The sequence below is a fragment of the Crocodylus siamensis genome, chromosome 8, assembly GCF_052110815.1.
Source record: "Crocodylus siamensis isolate JL-2025a chromosome 8, ASM5211081v1, whole genome shotgun sequence".
NCBI classification, from domain to species: domain Eukaryota; kingdom Metazoa; phylum Chordata; order Crocodylia; family Crocodylidae; genus Crocodylus; species Crocodylus siamensis.
In genome coordinates this window covers 50,892,602-50,907,628 of record NC_143402.1, presented here as the reverse complement: position 1 = coordinate 50,907,628, position 15,027 = coordinate 50,892,602, and the positions used below count along the sequence as shown (strand labels likewise).

At 41.8% G+C, this 15,027-nt stretch overlaps 1 protein-coding gene across 6 annotated transcripts in view; it reads right to left on the bottom strand.

The window, feature by feature from the left end:
- GAS7 (growth arrest specific 7) overlaps positions 1-15,027 on the bottom strand; it is a 278,186-nt gene continuing 263,159 nt past the window's right edge. For all 6 annotated transcript variants that reach the window (XM_090059485.1, XM_090059486.1, XM_090059487.1 and 3 more), the window contains one exon: positions 1-13,528. In XM_090059485.1, coding sequence (XP_089915611.1) covers positions 13,415-13,528 — 114 coding nt within the window. In that variant the 3' untranslated portion in view covers positions 1-13,414. The remainder of the gene's footprint in view (positions 13,529-15,027) is intronic.

Sequence of the window (15,027 nt, the reverse complement as noted above, 5' to 3'; positions counted from 1 at the left end):
TTTCTTAGTCAGACTGTCTCTGTACAGTTTATTTTACAGGGTCTGAGATGAAATATTGAGTCGCATATACAATGGAGTAACAAGAAAAACAAAACTTAACCATAAAGCAAAAATTTATAGCAAGACAAAACATTATCCAAAGCAAATGTCTTCAACATTGAATGACCAAATCCACAGCTGACATGAATCAGCAGAGCTCTACTAGTGGAAAAATGACAATTTACACCAGCTGAAAATCTGCCCCTTAAACCTTTTTGGCATTAAATTCTTCAATCATAATTATTCCATTCAATGTTTTTATGGGACAAAAAACATATTTATGAGATGATCAAAGATTCTGTTATTCAGACAGAGGTTTACATTACATCAACTGCTTAAGGGTCCATTCAATCAAAATTTGTAGAAATATATAAAATTTGGATTAAACACACTAATAGTCACTGTTACTGCCAAAAGACGAATCTAAAAATTTAGAAATGACTTAGTAAAATTACATGCAAATGACCAAATAGGCAATTTCATTTTCTTAGAAAACTCTGATTTATAATATGGCTCACTGGTGTCAGGGCTATTGGAACAAAGAATCAAGCTAGAAAGAATGAGATCTTATTTCTCTGATATTGCCACCTGCTCTCTCCGTGGCTGTCTTCTCTCAGAGGACCTATGGAATGGGAACTGGGCATCCATGTTCCTTTCACAACTTCAAAAAAACTCAGCCATCCTATTCAGCGCACCAAGGAACTACAGGCTTCAGGACAAACATCCCCAAGCCAAACAACTGTCATGCAACATAGATCTAGGATCGCATTCAGAATCACTGTTATGTAGTAACACCCTCAGAGAGGATCATTAATTAAGAGGATGTTAGAAGGTAGCATATGCTTTAGTATAAAAATAATTTTATTTAGAAAGACTAGTATTTAGAATTTGCTATTTTAACAGGATGCCCTAAAGGCACCTTTTTTGGGAAATTACGTGAGGAAGCATCCCTGAACAGAGTCTCTAAGGGCTAAATTTTCTTCCATCTTCAGTCTCAGTTAACATAATTTCCAGTATCCATGCTTGACAGTAATAATCAGCAGAATAAAAACATATTTCCTTGGGACACAGATACACTGTGGTCTGCACTGAAAGTATGGGAACAAGGAGAGCTGAGAATCTTGCAGGCATATATACATGGACTTCCCTGAGTTTTAGAATCTTATAAGGTAGAGCTATGGAGTTAGCCTGGATGGCTGAGCAGATATTGTTTAAAGAACAATATCAGCTGGACTTTGAGGGAATTACTGTTTATAGACTTGCAGTTGAGATTCAAACCATTATTCAGTTACTTGTGAAGCTGGCAGCAATGAAAAATTGATTTTACTCTTAACAGTAGTACTTACTGGCAGCTCAGGGAATCTGGACATAACAGCTTGGCAGGCTGGTTGCTCTGCATTTCCACTGAGATGTCCTTTTATTCTATAGCTAAAATATTTCAACTTAATATAAGTTGAAGGAATTTAAATTTGAACATCTCTGTATCAAATCTGTTTCTATATCTTATATAACTCTTGTGCTATAGACCTGAAATGTAATTTAAAAGGTTCCAAAAAGACTTCAGTAATGTGCAAATATTAGAATCAGATATTTGGCTAGGCACAGTTTTGTGGACTGCACATGATTAGAAATTAAATCAATCTATGCTAAGTATTGGTTCCTTAGATAAACTGACTAGGAAGAAATAACTGAATATGTACAATATAAGAAGTCACTGCAATTCCAAACACAGAAAACTTTAAGTACTTGTTTCTCCCAGAAAAGCATGAAACTTTGATTTGATCATTAGTGAAATTATTGTGTGCTGCTGATACCTAAACATTCCAAATTAAGAACAAAAGGCTTAAACTAATATAGCTCAGCCGCAAATATCCACCTAAAATAAAAACTAGGAAGATAAGCATTCAGAAGTGGAGACCACATGTGAAGAATATATATATATGAAGAAGATCTACTATAAAATATGAGATAATTAATACGGAATAAGACAGCAGGAGGGACAAAATCTCCTAAGCATCTTCACATGACTGGCACACATGAAAATGGAGAATATTACATCCTAATTATCTCATAAACAGTGGGCATGAACTTCAGAGTCCTGGAGAATGTTTAGGTTACAGTTCTGTACATGTCACCATGACTCTTAGACCTGCTGCTTTGGTTCAAAACATCAGTGCATTCCCAAGAACCAGGGAAGTTTTGGGGCATAAGCTAGGTGCTGTCATGTATTGGCCTCCTGAGTCTACAAAGAGTCACAGTACTGCTAAATGAATACCAGGTAACCATTAATTACTGCAGTTGAAGTCCCAAGGAAAACTGGGGAAAGGATTTTTTGTATTAAATATGCAGCAGAGTTATAGAGACATCTGGATATGGAGCTTGAGTTTGGTGTGTGCAAGGTTTAGATCTGATGGGAAAAATTAAACAGGTTGTATTGTCCAATGTGTTTGTTTTCATTCTGAATGCACATGTAAATCCTTTGTCAAATACAGCTTACTGGTTTTTCTGTGCTGGTTCAGAAGCCACGGAGAAAAGGAACTGAGACAATAAGCAAGCACTTGCCCCACAATTACTTTAACGCAGCATTTTCCAAACTTTGTGGGTTTATACCCCATCCCACCATAGTAAGGTCATAGAAGTCATAGAATCAATGAGTCAGAAGGGACCTAGACAGAACATTGAGTCCGACTCCCTGCCAAGGGCAGGAATGACACTGGAGGTGGGAGGGGTCATAAGACCCCAGCCAGGTGCCTGTCCAGTCTCCTCTTGAAGATTTCCAGGGAAGGTGAGAGCACCACCTAGTCCAGGCTCTGGCCACCCTTACCGTGAAGTAGTTCTTCCTAATATCTAACCTAAACCTATCCTCCCTCAGCTTGTGGCCATTGTTCCTGGTGACTCCAAGGGAGGCCCTGGTGAACAGACTTTCCCCGAGTCCCTGCTGCTGGCCCCTGCTAAGGTTATAGGCAGCCACATGATTCCCCCTCAGTCTCCTCTTGCGGAGACTGAAGAGATTCAGGTCCCTCAGCCTTTTCTCATAGGGCCGGCCACGGAGGCCCTCAACTGTACAAGTGGCCTCCTCTGGACCCTCTCCAGGTTCTCCACGTCCTTCTTGAAGTGCGGCACCCAGAACTAGTCAGGCACTCTTGTGCTCCCCTCCTTCATCTGCCACTGCCACTTCCCCTTGTTGCCGCTTCTCCTTGCTACCATTTGCTACTAATTCCCCTTGCCAGGGGCATTTAGCACTAGGGGAACTGGTACCACTGCGTGAAGTAGGGGGGTGCTGTTGATTGCCATTGTGATTTGTACATTCCTATGTTTTGAACCTTTTGCATCACCCTTCCTTTGGGAAAGACTGTGTTTGTCTATTTTCTTTCCCAAAGGTATGACAGGCCAGCTACACACTGTGAACACAGGAACCTGGATATTGTATTCACAGTGAGTTCCAGTAAACCAACAAGGAAATGACAAATGAATGGGCCATTGTGGTCATAGTTCATCCAGGAGGAAGGTATGAAGAGCCCTGATAAGCTTGAGATGAAATACAGGGATTTTAGATACTGATGCTATCTAGATATTCTGTGAAAAACAAATCTGGGCACAAAGCAGTGGCGACATGTGCCCCCTGAGAACGCCAGTGCACCCCCACTTAGGCCATGCTCCCTGTTTAGCTGGTACAGGAAGTGGGGTAGTTGGGAGCACCAGTGCCCCCCCTGTGAGCACCAGCTGGGGAGCAGGGCCACCAGCAAAAGCGGCTGAGCTGCTTCTGGAAGTGGCTGTGGGAGTTCCAGAAGTGGCGTGGCCACTTTTTGGTGAGTGAGATCGGTTGTGGGGGGCACCAGTGCCCCCCAACCTGTCAGTGGGATCGCAGCCGGGGGACCCCTCCCCGGTCACTGACTGGTGTAAGGGGGGCCTGTGTCCTCCCCAATTCAAGAGGCACCAGTCACCCATGGCACAAAGGTTTCATATCATTGTGGTGCTGCAAAGTTTCAGTAAAAAGTGGGGATGTTGTCTTGGGTAGCTTGATCTTACCAGCATCACTTCGGTTTTGATTGAATTTAGCCTGAATTAGCAGTGCTTCATTCAGAAATTCATTTCATGAAGACTCTCAAACTGCGACAAACCAGACTACACGTGGGTAACTAAAAATAACAGCTCTTACATTGTAAACAGGTGCCTCTTGCATCCCTACTAACTTCCAACCTTGCTCTGGGCTATCATAGCACGGTCACCTTTTGGATGAACCCTCAAATGGGAGCCAAGAGCCAGAGGAGCCCAGATAATACTTAATCTGCAGCAGGTTTATTAGACTGACCACTGAGCATATGCAATTACATTTTATATATGAAAAGTGGTCAGTGTATGCACTCCTCACAAACATGAAATTCAAGAAAGCACCATAATATTTTAAAATTGTGTGTTCATAATAAATTCTTCTGAAAATGTTGATCTTGTGGAGCACATGTTTGGACACATTACAGGATTTGTTCTAAGAGGCTGATGGACCCAGGACTTCTTGATCCTTTAGAAGAAGACTATGCAGATTCACCTAGTGCAGAATATTAGTGTCTTGAAAGGAACAACCCACTGTACTCATATTGCTCCACAAGCCAGATGTTTACTCTTGGTGCTTTACAAGATGCTGTTTATGTTTATGGTCATTCTGCCAGAGAACAGACAAGCAAGCTTGTATACGGTAATGTCTTCAACATGCAGAAAGAAAATAATGAGGGACAGCCATGTGAAACAAAGCGGCCATGGGGAAAAAGCTCATTTCTCAGAATCATCAAAGTGGAGCTTGAAGGGACCACAGGAAGTCATCTGGTTTAACTCCCTGTCCCAGGAAGGCTCATCCCAATATAAACCACTTTAGACGAACATTTGTCTAACATATTCTTAAAAGTTCTATGGATGGAGATTCCACAACCTCTCTAGGTAGCCTGTTTCAATGTTTAACTACACTGACATTAGAAAATTCTTCCTAATATCCAACCTAAATTTATCTTGCTGGCATTTTAATACTCTTGCTCCTTACATCCCTGTAGCCACAGAGAAATGTCTGTCACCATCCTTTGTATACCCACACTTTATGTATTTGAAGACTATGATCAAATCCCTCTTCACCCTTCTCTTGTTCAGAATATTCCCAGTTTTTTCATCATTTCCTCTGAAGTCACGATTCCAAGACCTCTAATAATTTTTTGGTGTTTTCTGTTAGATGGGCTAATTTGTGCACATTTTCCTTGAAATACAGTCCTCCAAACTAGACACAGTACCCTGATTATCAAATCAGTTCCTGATTATCTTGTTCTCATCTTGGAACAAGATGCTTAGAAATGGATTTCTTGATGTCCTCCTTCACAATCTGGTATAGAGACCAGCTGGTAATTCCTTGGCTCCTTTTCTTAAAGATGGGTACTATATTGGCTTTTTTCAGGTATCTGGAACCTTGCCCAACCTCCATGAGTTTTCAAGCTCTGAAATTACTTCAGTCAATTACTTGAGTACTCTAAAGTATATCCTGCTTGGCCTGACCCTCTGGGCTTGAACACACTCAGCTTCTCTAAGTACCATATTTACTTGAATCTAAAATGACTCTGAATTTAAGACCCCCCCGCCCCCTCCAATAATTGAATTCAACTCAAAGAAGAATTCACTGTATAGCCAAGCCAGTCTCTTACTGCACTACATGTACTTTCTTTGCACTGGGATGGCCTGTTCTTAATACGGCCCCCTTAAGGTACAAACAACTCTCCTGGACATTTTTCCCCTTAGACTTTCCTCCCAGAGATTCTCCCTGAAAGTTCCCTGATTTTGTTCAAGTCTGCTTTCAGAAGTCCAGACTGTCTTTATTCTGCTGCTCTCCTTCCTTAATTTCCTTTCCTTAGGATCTTGAACTCTAGCATTTCATTGTCACCCAAGTTGTCTTTAACCTTCATATTCTTGACCTATTCCTTCCTGTTTGAGAGCAAGTCAGAGCTCCCACCCCACCTCCCCAATTTGGCATCACTATAACCTGAATCAGAAGTTTATCCTCCAGGAACTCCAAAACCTTCATGGACTACCTGTATGCTGCTGTGACGCATTATCTTCCCAGCAGATATTACAGTAATTGAAGTCCCCAGTGAAACCAGATCAGTCATTTGGAAAGTTGTTTGAAAACAGCTTCATCCACCACTTCCTCCTTAATTTGGTAGCAGACGCTAACAATTACACCCTCTTTCCTGTTTTCCCCTCTTACCAGGCCCCACAGGCTTTCATAAGAACCGTTTACAACGGTGGTGCAAAACTTCGATCACTGATTCGATTCAGCAGAGATCTGGCCCAATTTGGCAGCCAAATCTCTGAATTGGAATAAATCAGGAGACCCTTTAATCCCGCTGAATCGATTTGGAGAGATTCAATGATTCGGACATAGACACAGCTTTAAATGTTTTTTCTACATACCTCAAGGTACCAGGCAGCTCATGTATGCTGAGATGGTGGGGCAGGTGGAGCGTCCCATGAGAGCACAGGGAGGTCCTCAGCACACTTGGCAGCAGACCCGGAAGTGGACGAGAAGCACTTCTGGGTCCACTGGGGACCCCCCTCCCCTACCCCAGTGACTGATGCCCCCTAGGTCTGGGTGTGCACCCGGGGTCCCCCCGAGGCTGATCACCGATTCGGATTCAGTAGAATCGAAATGGGACAGTGATCTGAATAAATGAACTGAATCACTCTCTCTGATTTGGGCCAGATCTGAATCGAATACGGCCATTTCAAAACACTTCTACTGTCAACCAGTTCATACCACACTCAGAACAGGTGTACATCCTTTTTATAAAAGAGCCACATCACCTTTTTCCTCATTTGCCCTTCCTTAACAAGTTAAATCCATCCATAACAAGACACCAGTCATTTGAACTGTTCCATAATCTCTCTATTATTCTAGCTACATAAAATGTATGGTTTTACTGGGAATTCCAATTTTTCCTGCTTATTCCCAATGCTTCTTGTGTTAGTAAGTACATGATTGCCCTAATGGTTAAGGTTTCCCTTGTGCCTCCTCTTAACTGTTTTTTGTTTAGGTTATCTGGTTCCTTACTTATCTCTTCCCTTTTTATATACTGGAATATACTGAAATATAAAATTGCTTTGCTGTCAGCATTCATTGTACATTGCTACTTAGCAGCAAGAGATCTATGGCTACCCCAGAGCTGCTCTCAGTCAGGTCTGTATAAAGGAAAATTACTCCATAAACAGAACACAGCTAATTCTGCAGATGATTATTCCAGGTTGTACCTGTTGTAATTACTTTTTAAGATTAACCCAAGAAACTTGTAAATGCAGCCTCTAAAGATCTCAGGCTGTCACCAGCAAGCGTTGAATGACATTCCTGAAGGAGAGATACCTGAAGGCCTGCAGAAAGTCATAAACAGAATGGCTGCAAACAAAAGTTGACTATGGAGAAGAGTACTTTGGAGTGGGTTAGACACCCTAAATAGATCTTGTTTGGATGCTCATCATATATGAGAACACCTGGGATTTTGCCAGCCAGTTGGAGGTGCAGATCTGGCTGTTTTTTTAAAACCACAGTTCAACACATGCAGCTGAAGAAGGAACAATAAATAAGTGGCTAATGGGTGGGTTCTGGAGGTAATTAAAATTATAAGAAAAAAGGGGAAAAAGCTCACAAAGAGGCCTCAAAAAAGAAAAGGCTTTGCCTAGGGTAAGATGCACAAATAGAGGGCTATCTAAGAATGCAAAGCAGCCGAGCGTGGAATACAAATATGGTTGAATTCTATTTCCCTTTCCGTGTATCCGTGGAAGGTTTTTATCCACCGAAGTTTCAAAAATGCCACCTATGCTGAGGTAACAATTCTATTTTCCTGAGAACGTGAATGTGTAAATGTGCACATACTGGCTGGGCATGTATGCAACTACATATACACACCTGTTATGAATACATCCCAGTGTCTATGCTGTGAAAATATAGGTGGTCAAAAACCCATGGTTAAAGGCTGTTAGACTCCAGAGAAGGAAAGGGAGGGCCCCTCCAGTACTTTAGTCTCAAAAGCTGAAGGGCTAGAGGGCACTTGCACAGAAAGCAGAAGAATTGGGTTCTGTGCCCCAGCATATCTAGAGATATGCACACCTGCGTTTCTCTGACTTCTAGCACAGTACTCTAAACAGCACAGCACAGAGCAGGCATTTTTCAGTGCTGTTTCTGGCCTCCTGGGCAGCTAACAATGGGAGGTACATTTGGAGGTATGTGAGGGCCAGTAGGAAGAATATAAGCCAGAGGAAGTGCCTCAGTTCATGAATGCTGCCCTGGAAGAAAGGAGGCACCATCACTTGCAACAAAACAAAACTTTTCCAGTGCAAAGGGAAACATAATTACACCCATAACATTTGTACTCGGTATGAAAACTGATAAAGTCTCACTCTGCATGACCAGCAAAGTGTTTTGTTTCCTGTGGTAGACAGAGAAAGGACTTGGAAAAATGGAACTTGCTAATGGAACTAAAGATGAACGGGCTGTGCCAAACTGAGGAGAAATGAAAGGTTGAGGGGGGTGAGCAGAGTAACAGTGAATGAGATTGAAAAACGTGGCAGAAATAAAGGGGAATATACTTAATGCGAACCAGAGGACAATCGGTCTGAGGAGAATGGCTACAGAACACATGAGAGTAACAGCCAGGTGGACACAAGTGGCCAGATCTTGTTTCATCTGTTAGGTACCTAGGTGCCACAGCTTGTGTGTGTGTGTGTACAAATGTGTACAATGTTTGAGTTGAAGTGCTGCAGCTTTGATGCTCCAGAAAACATCTGAGGCAAGGATTTTTAGTGATATCTTTTATTAGATCAACTATATAGTTGAGGGAATGGTTGGATGAGTTTTCAGATCACCTGAGGAAGGGCCCTGGATGCCCAAAAGCTTGCTGGACATCTCTCCCAGCTATACTGTTGGTCCAACAGAAGATACCACCAAAAATCCTTACCTCTTGTACATTGTGTGTGTGCATGCACAAACATGCACGCGCGCGCACACACACACACTCTCTCTCTCTCTCTCTCAGAATTTTAAAAGGGTCAATATCTGCAATGTAAAATTAAGAAAAAATTAAATTTCATAGATTTCATAGACATTAGGGCTGGAAGGGACCTTGGAAGATCATCGAGTCCTGCCCCCTGCCCCAGGGGCAGGAAGTCAGCTGGGGTCATAGGATCCCAGCAAGATAAGCATCCAAATTTCTCTTGAAGGCATTCAGAGTAGGTGCTTGAACCACCTCCGATGCCAGGCTATTCCAGACCTTGGGGACTCAGACTGTAAATAAATTCTTCCTTATGTCCAGCCTGAAACTGTCTTGGAGGAGTTTATAACCATTTGACCTCGTCATCCCTTGGGGTGCTCTCATGAACTAACGTTCCCCCAGATCCTGGTGGTCACTCCTGATAAACTTATAGGTGGCCACCAGCTCACCCCTGAGCCTGCGCTTTTCCAGGCTAAAGAGCCCCATGGCTCTCAGCCTGTTGTCGTAAGGTCTGTTTTCCTGACCTCCGATCATGCGTGTGGCTCTTCTCTGGACTCTCTCAAGCTTCTCCATATCCTTTTTGAATTGTGGAGCCCAAAGCTGGACACAGTACTCCAGTACAAATTGGAAAATATGAATTAAAATTAAGAGTTAAGAATAACTTACTAGTTATTCTCAAACTCATAATTCTGTGTAGTCATAAGACAGGACTATCTAAGCTAAAAACACGCTCCAAAAAGATGCGAAAAATAATTTTAAAAAAATTAATGCATTGAAAAGGAAAAAGATAATGGAGAAAGTTGACAGGAATTAATATAAATGTTTTACAAGTTAAGAAATACAGGTAATTACTATGGAAGACTACAGGATTCACTGAAAAGCCTATGGTCAACAGGGATAAGAAAAATATTTTTAATTAGTTTACTTCCAGTATAGTAGGTTCCATTAATAAGTTGTAATTATAAAATAGTAAATAATGATGCAGAAACAGCAGAGTGTTCAATTAATAGTTCTGTTCTGTTTTTTAAACTGAAGTTGGACATTATGTCTTGCAATTTCACATAACACAGAGAAATGATGGTGAGAACTAAAGAATGTTATACAAATCCTACAGGACTGATAATCTGTACCCAGAAGTCCTGAAAGACCTGGACAAGGAGCTCTCCAGAATCTTGTTTCTAATCTGTGACAAATCTTGAAAAACTGAGATGATATCAGAAGCCTAGAAAAAAGCCAATATTGTGCAGATAGACAGAACTGACTTTCAAAGAGATTTAGGCTCCATGTGCCTAACGTGCTCTTGGAAATTGGAATTTTAAAAATGTCACTACACATTCTATATTTTACAGGGCTGTCACCCACAGTACTGGGAAACATATCAGAAAGAAGCATTGCAATACCAATGCCCCCATATAATAATGAACCCAAGCAAATTATAGTACTGGGAGTGTTAAATGGGGAAGAACAGGAAAAGTGTATTAACTCGAAATGATATAACACTTAAAGTGAAAGTGGAATCTGTATAACTTGGTTCTAGTCTGCCTGTGCTCCAACATTTCAGTGGCCTATCTGTAGGCTGCTTGCCATCTGAACAGCAGTGGCAGAGTTTAAAGTACCACTATACTAAATAGTGCATACACACTGAACAAAACAATGGCCTTAGATTTCAACAGCTTACAACTCGGATGAATCAAATCTTTAGTGAAAAGTGACAATCACAACATACCATTTGCCTGGGCACTGTCAAGCTATTTGTAGGCATCAGGAAAAGGCAACTTATAGGGAGACATTTTGAGGGGGGACAGCATGATGACACTAGTTTTTTATGGAGGCATTCTCCTTTGAAAAAAATAGTGGTGTGGAGGTGATAGTGAGTGGAGAACTGACATGTTTGTAATAAGCTGGGAAAACAATCATTGCAGCAGCACTTGGAATTCAATGATTTTAGAAGCTCTCCTAAAAGTTTCTGAAAGTTTCCCTATTTGTAAAATCTTGACCATAATTCTTAGCCACCCTGATACAGCACATTAAGAATCCTGGATTTAAAAAACAAAATAGTGGTAGCAATAAAAGACTGCAGTGTTTAAATGCCAGGGAAGTGAAGAGTGAAAACTAAGATTTCTTGCAGCCTTGGGCAAAGTGAACATGTAAACTGCAAAGCTTAACAAGACAAATAATATGATACGATTACCCATTACCAGAACTTTTATCTGGTGAATAATAGGGAGGGAGAAAAGATTTTTAGGTTGAAAAACGACACTAGCACAAGATCAAATGGCTACAAACTGGCTGCGGATAAATTTAGATTGGAAATTTAAAAAAAAAAAAAGATTTCAGACCACCAAGGTGTAGAGTTTTTAAATGATCTTCCATGCCAAGTGGTGGGTACAAAGAACCTGAATCATTTTAATTTGGAACTAGGTGAGCTTCCAGAAGTGATGCTGTGATGGTACACATACACTGTTGATAAAGAGGTCTGTGTATGATGTATGGAATTATGTACAAGTAATCCCTCTTTTGGAGTATATAGGTTACTCTCTTGTAGTGTGGTAGGTGTCTGGCAATCCTATACTTCAAGGCTTTTCCTGGTCACCAGCGGGGCCAAGAAAGAATACCCCCCCACACCCTTCATGAATGCTACTGGCTTGTTGTTTCAACTTTTCTCTGTCAGATTTTGGCAATGGTCACAGCTGAGTTCGGGGGTTTCTGACTGGGGTGCACTGAACAGGCCCCTTTCAGTCCTTTGTGCCTAAAATGAGAGGGGGAAAAAAAGCCCTGCTATTCAAAAATTACATTGAAGAGCTATATGTATCAAAGGAATTGGCAAGCTTTGTACAGGTACTCCTCACTTAACGGCATTCTCATTAACGTTGTTTCATTATTACGTTGTTGATCTGTTAGAGAAAATACTCATTTAAAGTCATGCAATGTTGGGTTATAACATTGTTTGGCCGCCACCTGCTAGTAGGTGACTACTGTGATGCAACTGGATTCGCTTAACATCGTTTCACTCAGTCGCATTTTTCAACAACATAACTATGATGTTAAGTGAGGAGTAGCTGTATCTAGTTCTGACACACGGAACTCAGAGAGGACAGATAAAACTGAACATGGAACTATATTTATGAAGAACGGTTAAGTGATTGATTTTTCTGAAGTGCTGGGGCTTCAACTACATTTGAAGTCAGTGGAAATTGTAAATATTTGATGCCTCTGAAAACTGGTCTTTAAAAGATATAGATCAGTGACATTACCTCGAACAATGAAGACCTGTTAATTGTCTGTGGATGTCTAAGGTGTGTAAACACCAAATGGGGGGAGTGAGTATTCCAAAGCCTCCAAACGGTAAGTTATGTGGAGGAAATAAAACCTAGGTCAATTGAAATTTGCATCTATATGACTGACAAGAGTACTAAAAAATTCTTTGAAAACAGATATTCTAGGAAATCATCCTGCATAGGCAGGAGTGGACTTGAAGATCTAATTTGTTCAATGGCAGATATTCTTTCTGTCAGTGAGGCCACTCAGACAGCTAATGAGGTAGCTATAGCACAACCAAGTCCTTCCTAGTAACTAGATGTTGCAAGACATTCCTTTCAGCCTCATTTTCTATTAGCCTATAATAGAAATGCTGATGATAATGGAACCCTGAGAGGGAGTATAAAAAGGAAGGGCCTGAATGGGATGGCCTTACTCCGTCACTTTTTTCAGTGGTCCCACCATCTCACTGCATTCAGAGTTCTTGGAGTAGCAAGGAACTTGTAACAAAATGTAGTATATAAAGCTGGTATATCCTCACAACACTCCTGTGAGGTAGGTAAGTATTAAGAGCTGCTCTTTATAAAAGGGGGGAGCCAGAAAAAATAAGTAACACACCCAAAGCTATGCAGCCAGTCAGTGGCAGAGCTGGGATTCTTTGTTCAGGACCTCTATGCCTCCTGCATTATGTGTGAATCATTAGTCTGCTTATTTGGTAGTGGCTTGTTGCATGGCTGTTCTAACATACTACATAAAAAAGTCATGCAATGGGCGTAGCACAAAATCACCAGAGAACAGAGCCCTCTCAGTGCCAGAAAAGAGTCCTCAATTTCTTGTGAAAGTAGCGTAACACTGACAGATGGCAGCGTTTGATAGAATGTATTGATATCTCTGGCTTCTTAACCCTGGAATGCTTGATTAAGGCTCCCTACAATGAGAACTGATTTAATGGTCAAATGTAACAAAGATGGTCCCTATGGGCATAAATACAAGGTAACTGGTAGGGGAACAACCCTTTTCCACTCTTGTATCTCTTCTGACACTTTAGAGAATCCAATAATCTGGCTATACCAGCAGACCCGTTAAACAACACTAATCAAATCAGTCTATATTTCCATATCCACTGGTCTGATATCTCCAGTCTTGTGTTCTTTTACCCACAGTTCTCTGTCTTTGGCAGGATCCACATTCCGAAGCAACTGATCCACGGGTTCTACGGTCTAAAGGGAACAAAATGAGAAGCAAACTGTTACAGGCATGTATATATCTATGTACAGAACAATTCCTGCTGCAAGATTCAAATCTGCTGTGACATCAGGACAGGAATGCTTCCCTATGGGCATGTCTACACATTCAGTAATGTGCTTTTGCTACTGCTCATTAAGTTTAATATCGCTAATATGATGTACTAAATAAAGGTATCACAGCGTGATGGCTCACTCTTGCACAGGATGTGCAAGAAACCTTAGATCTCTTCAACATTTCGTATAAAAGACTTGGCCTGTCCCTGAATGTTGCCAAGACAAAGGTTCTCCACCAACCCACCCCAGGCCAGCTGAACATCCCTCGTGCTACCTATGTAGGCAGGGAGGCTCTGGAGTACGTGGAGCACTTTCCATATCTTGGCAGCCACGCCTCTTAACAGGCTACCATTGATGAAGAAGTCCAGGACCAGGTCAACTGTGCCAGGGCTGCCTTCTTTAAGCTGCAACAATGTGTCTTTGAAAATAGAGACCTTCGGAAGTTGGTGAAGTTCCTGGTTTACAAGGCAGTCGTGCTGACTGCCCTCTTCTACTACAGTGAAACCTGAACCATCTACATTAAGACGCTTGAGAGCTTTCACAAAGTGAAATGGGAGGCCCACTGGACCAGCTCAAGCGTCCTCCATGAAGCTGTGTCAACCAGCATCGAAGCCTTACTTTTGAGAAATCAACTCCAATGGAGAGGCCACTGCGTCCAGATGTCTGAGAACCGCCTGCCTCACCAGATTCTCTTCTCCCAGCTCTCTGTTAGCCAATGCTCAAAAGGCAACCAAAGAAAATGGTACAAAGACACACTCAAGGTCACCCTCAAGCACAAAGACACTGATACCAATGGCTGGGAGGAGCAAGCTGCTGACCATTCAGCGTGGCACCACCTGGTTCATCAAGATGTGCGACACTTTGAGGCCTAATGACTCAATACTTAGGTGGAACGGTGGCAGCGGAGGAAGGAGAAGATGACCAATCCAGAGCTGTGAATCCCACCCTCCACACAACATGCCCCCATTGCCGAAGAACATGTGCATCAAGAATTGGGCTCCTCAGTTCACTTGAGGACCCATCAAGCCTGATGGACATCATCTTCAACTTCGGGGGTCCACCACCGATGATGACATAAAGGCACATTAGGCTGCCCTAATGTGCAGTAGCAAAAGCGAACACTTTTTTAGTGATGCTTAATGAGCACTAGACTAATTCTACTGTGTATTAGGATATTAGCAGTGTTTTTGATGTGATGCTTTAATACACAGTAGAATAGGCTACTGTTCAGTAAAGCATGTGTATAGAATCACAGGAAGTCAGGGTTGGAAAGGACCTCAGGAGGTCATGTAGTCCAACTCCCTGCTCAAAGCAGGACCAGCCCCAACTAGATTCTCAACCAAAGCTTTGTCCAGCCAGGTTTTCAAAACCTCCAAGAATAGGTACAATCTCTCTGGGTATAACCTGTTCCAATGTTT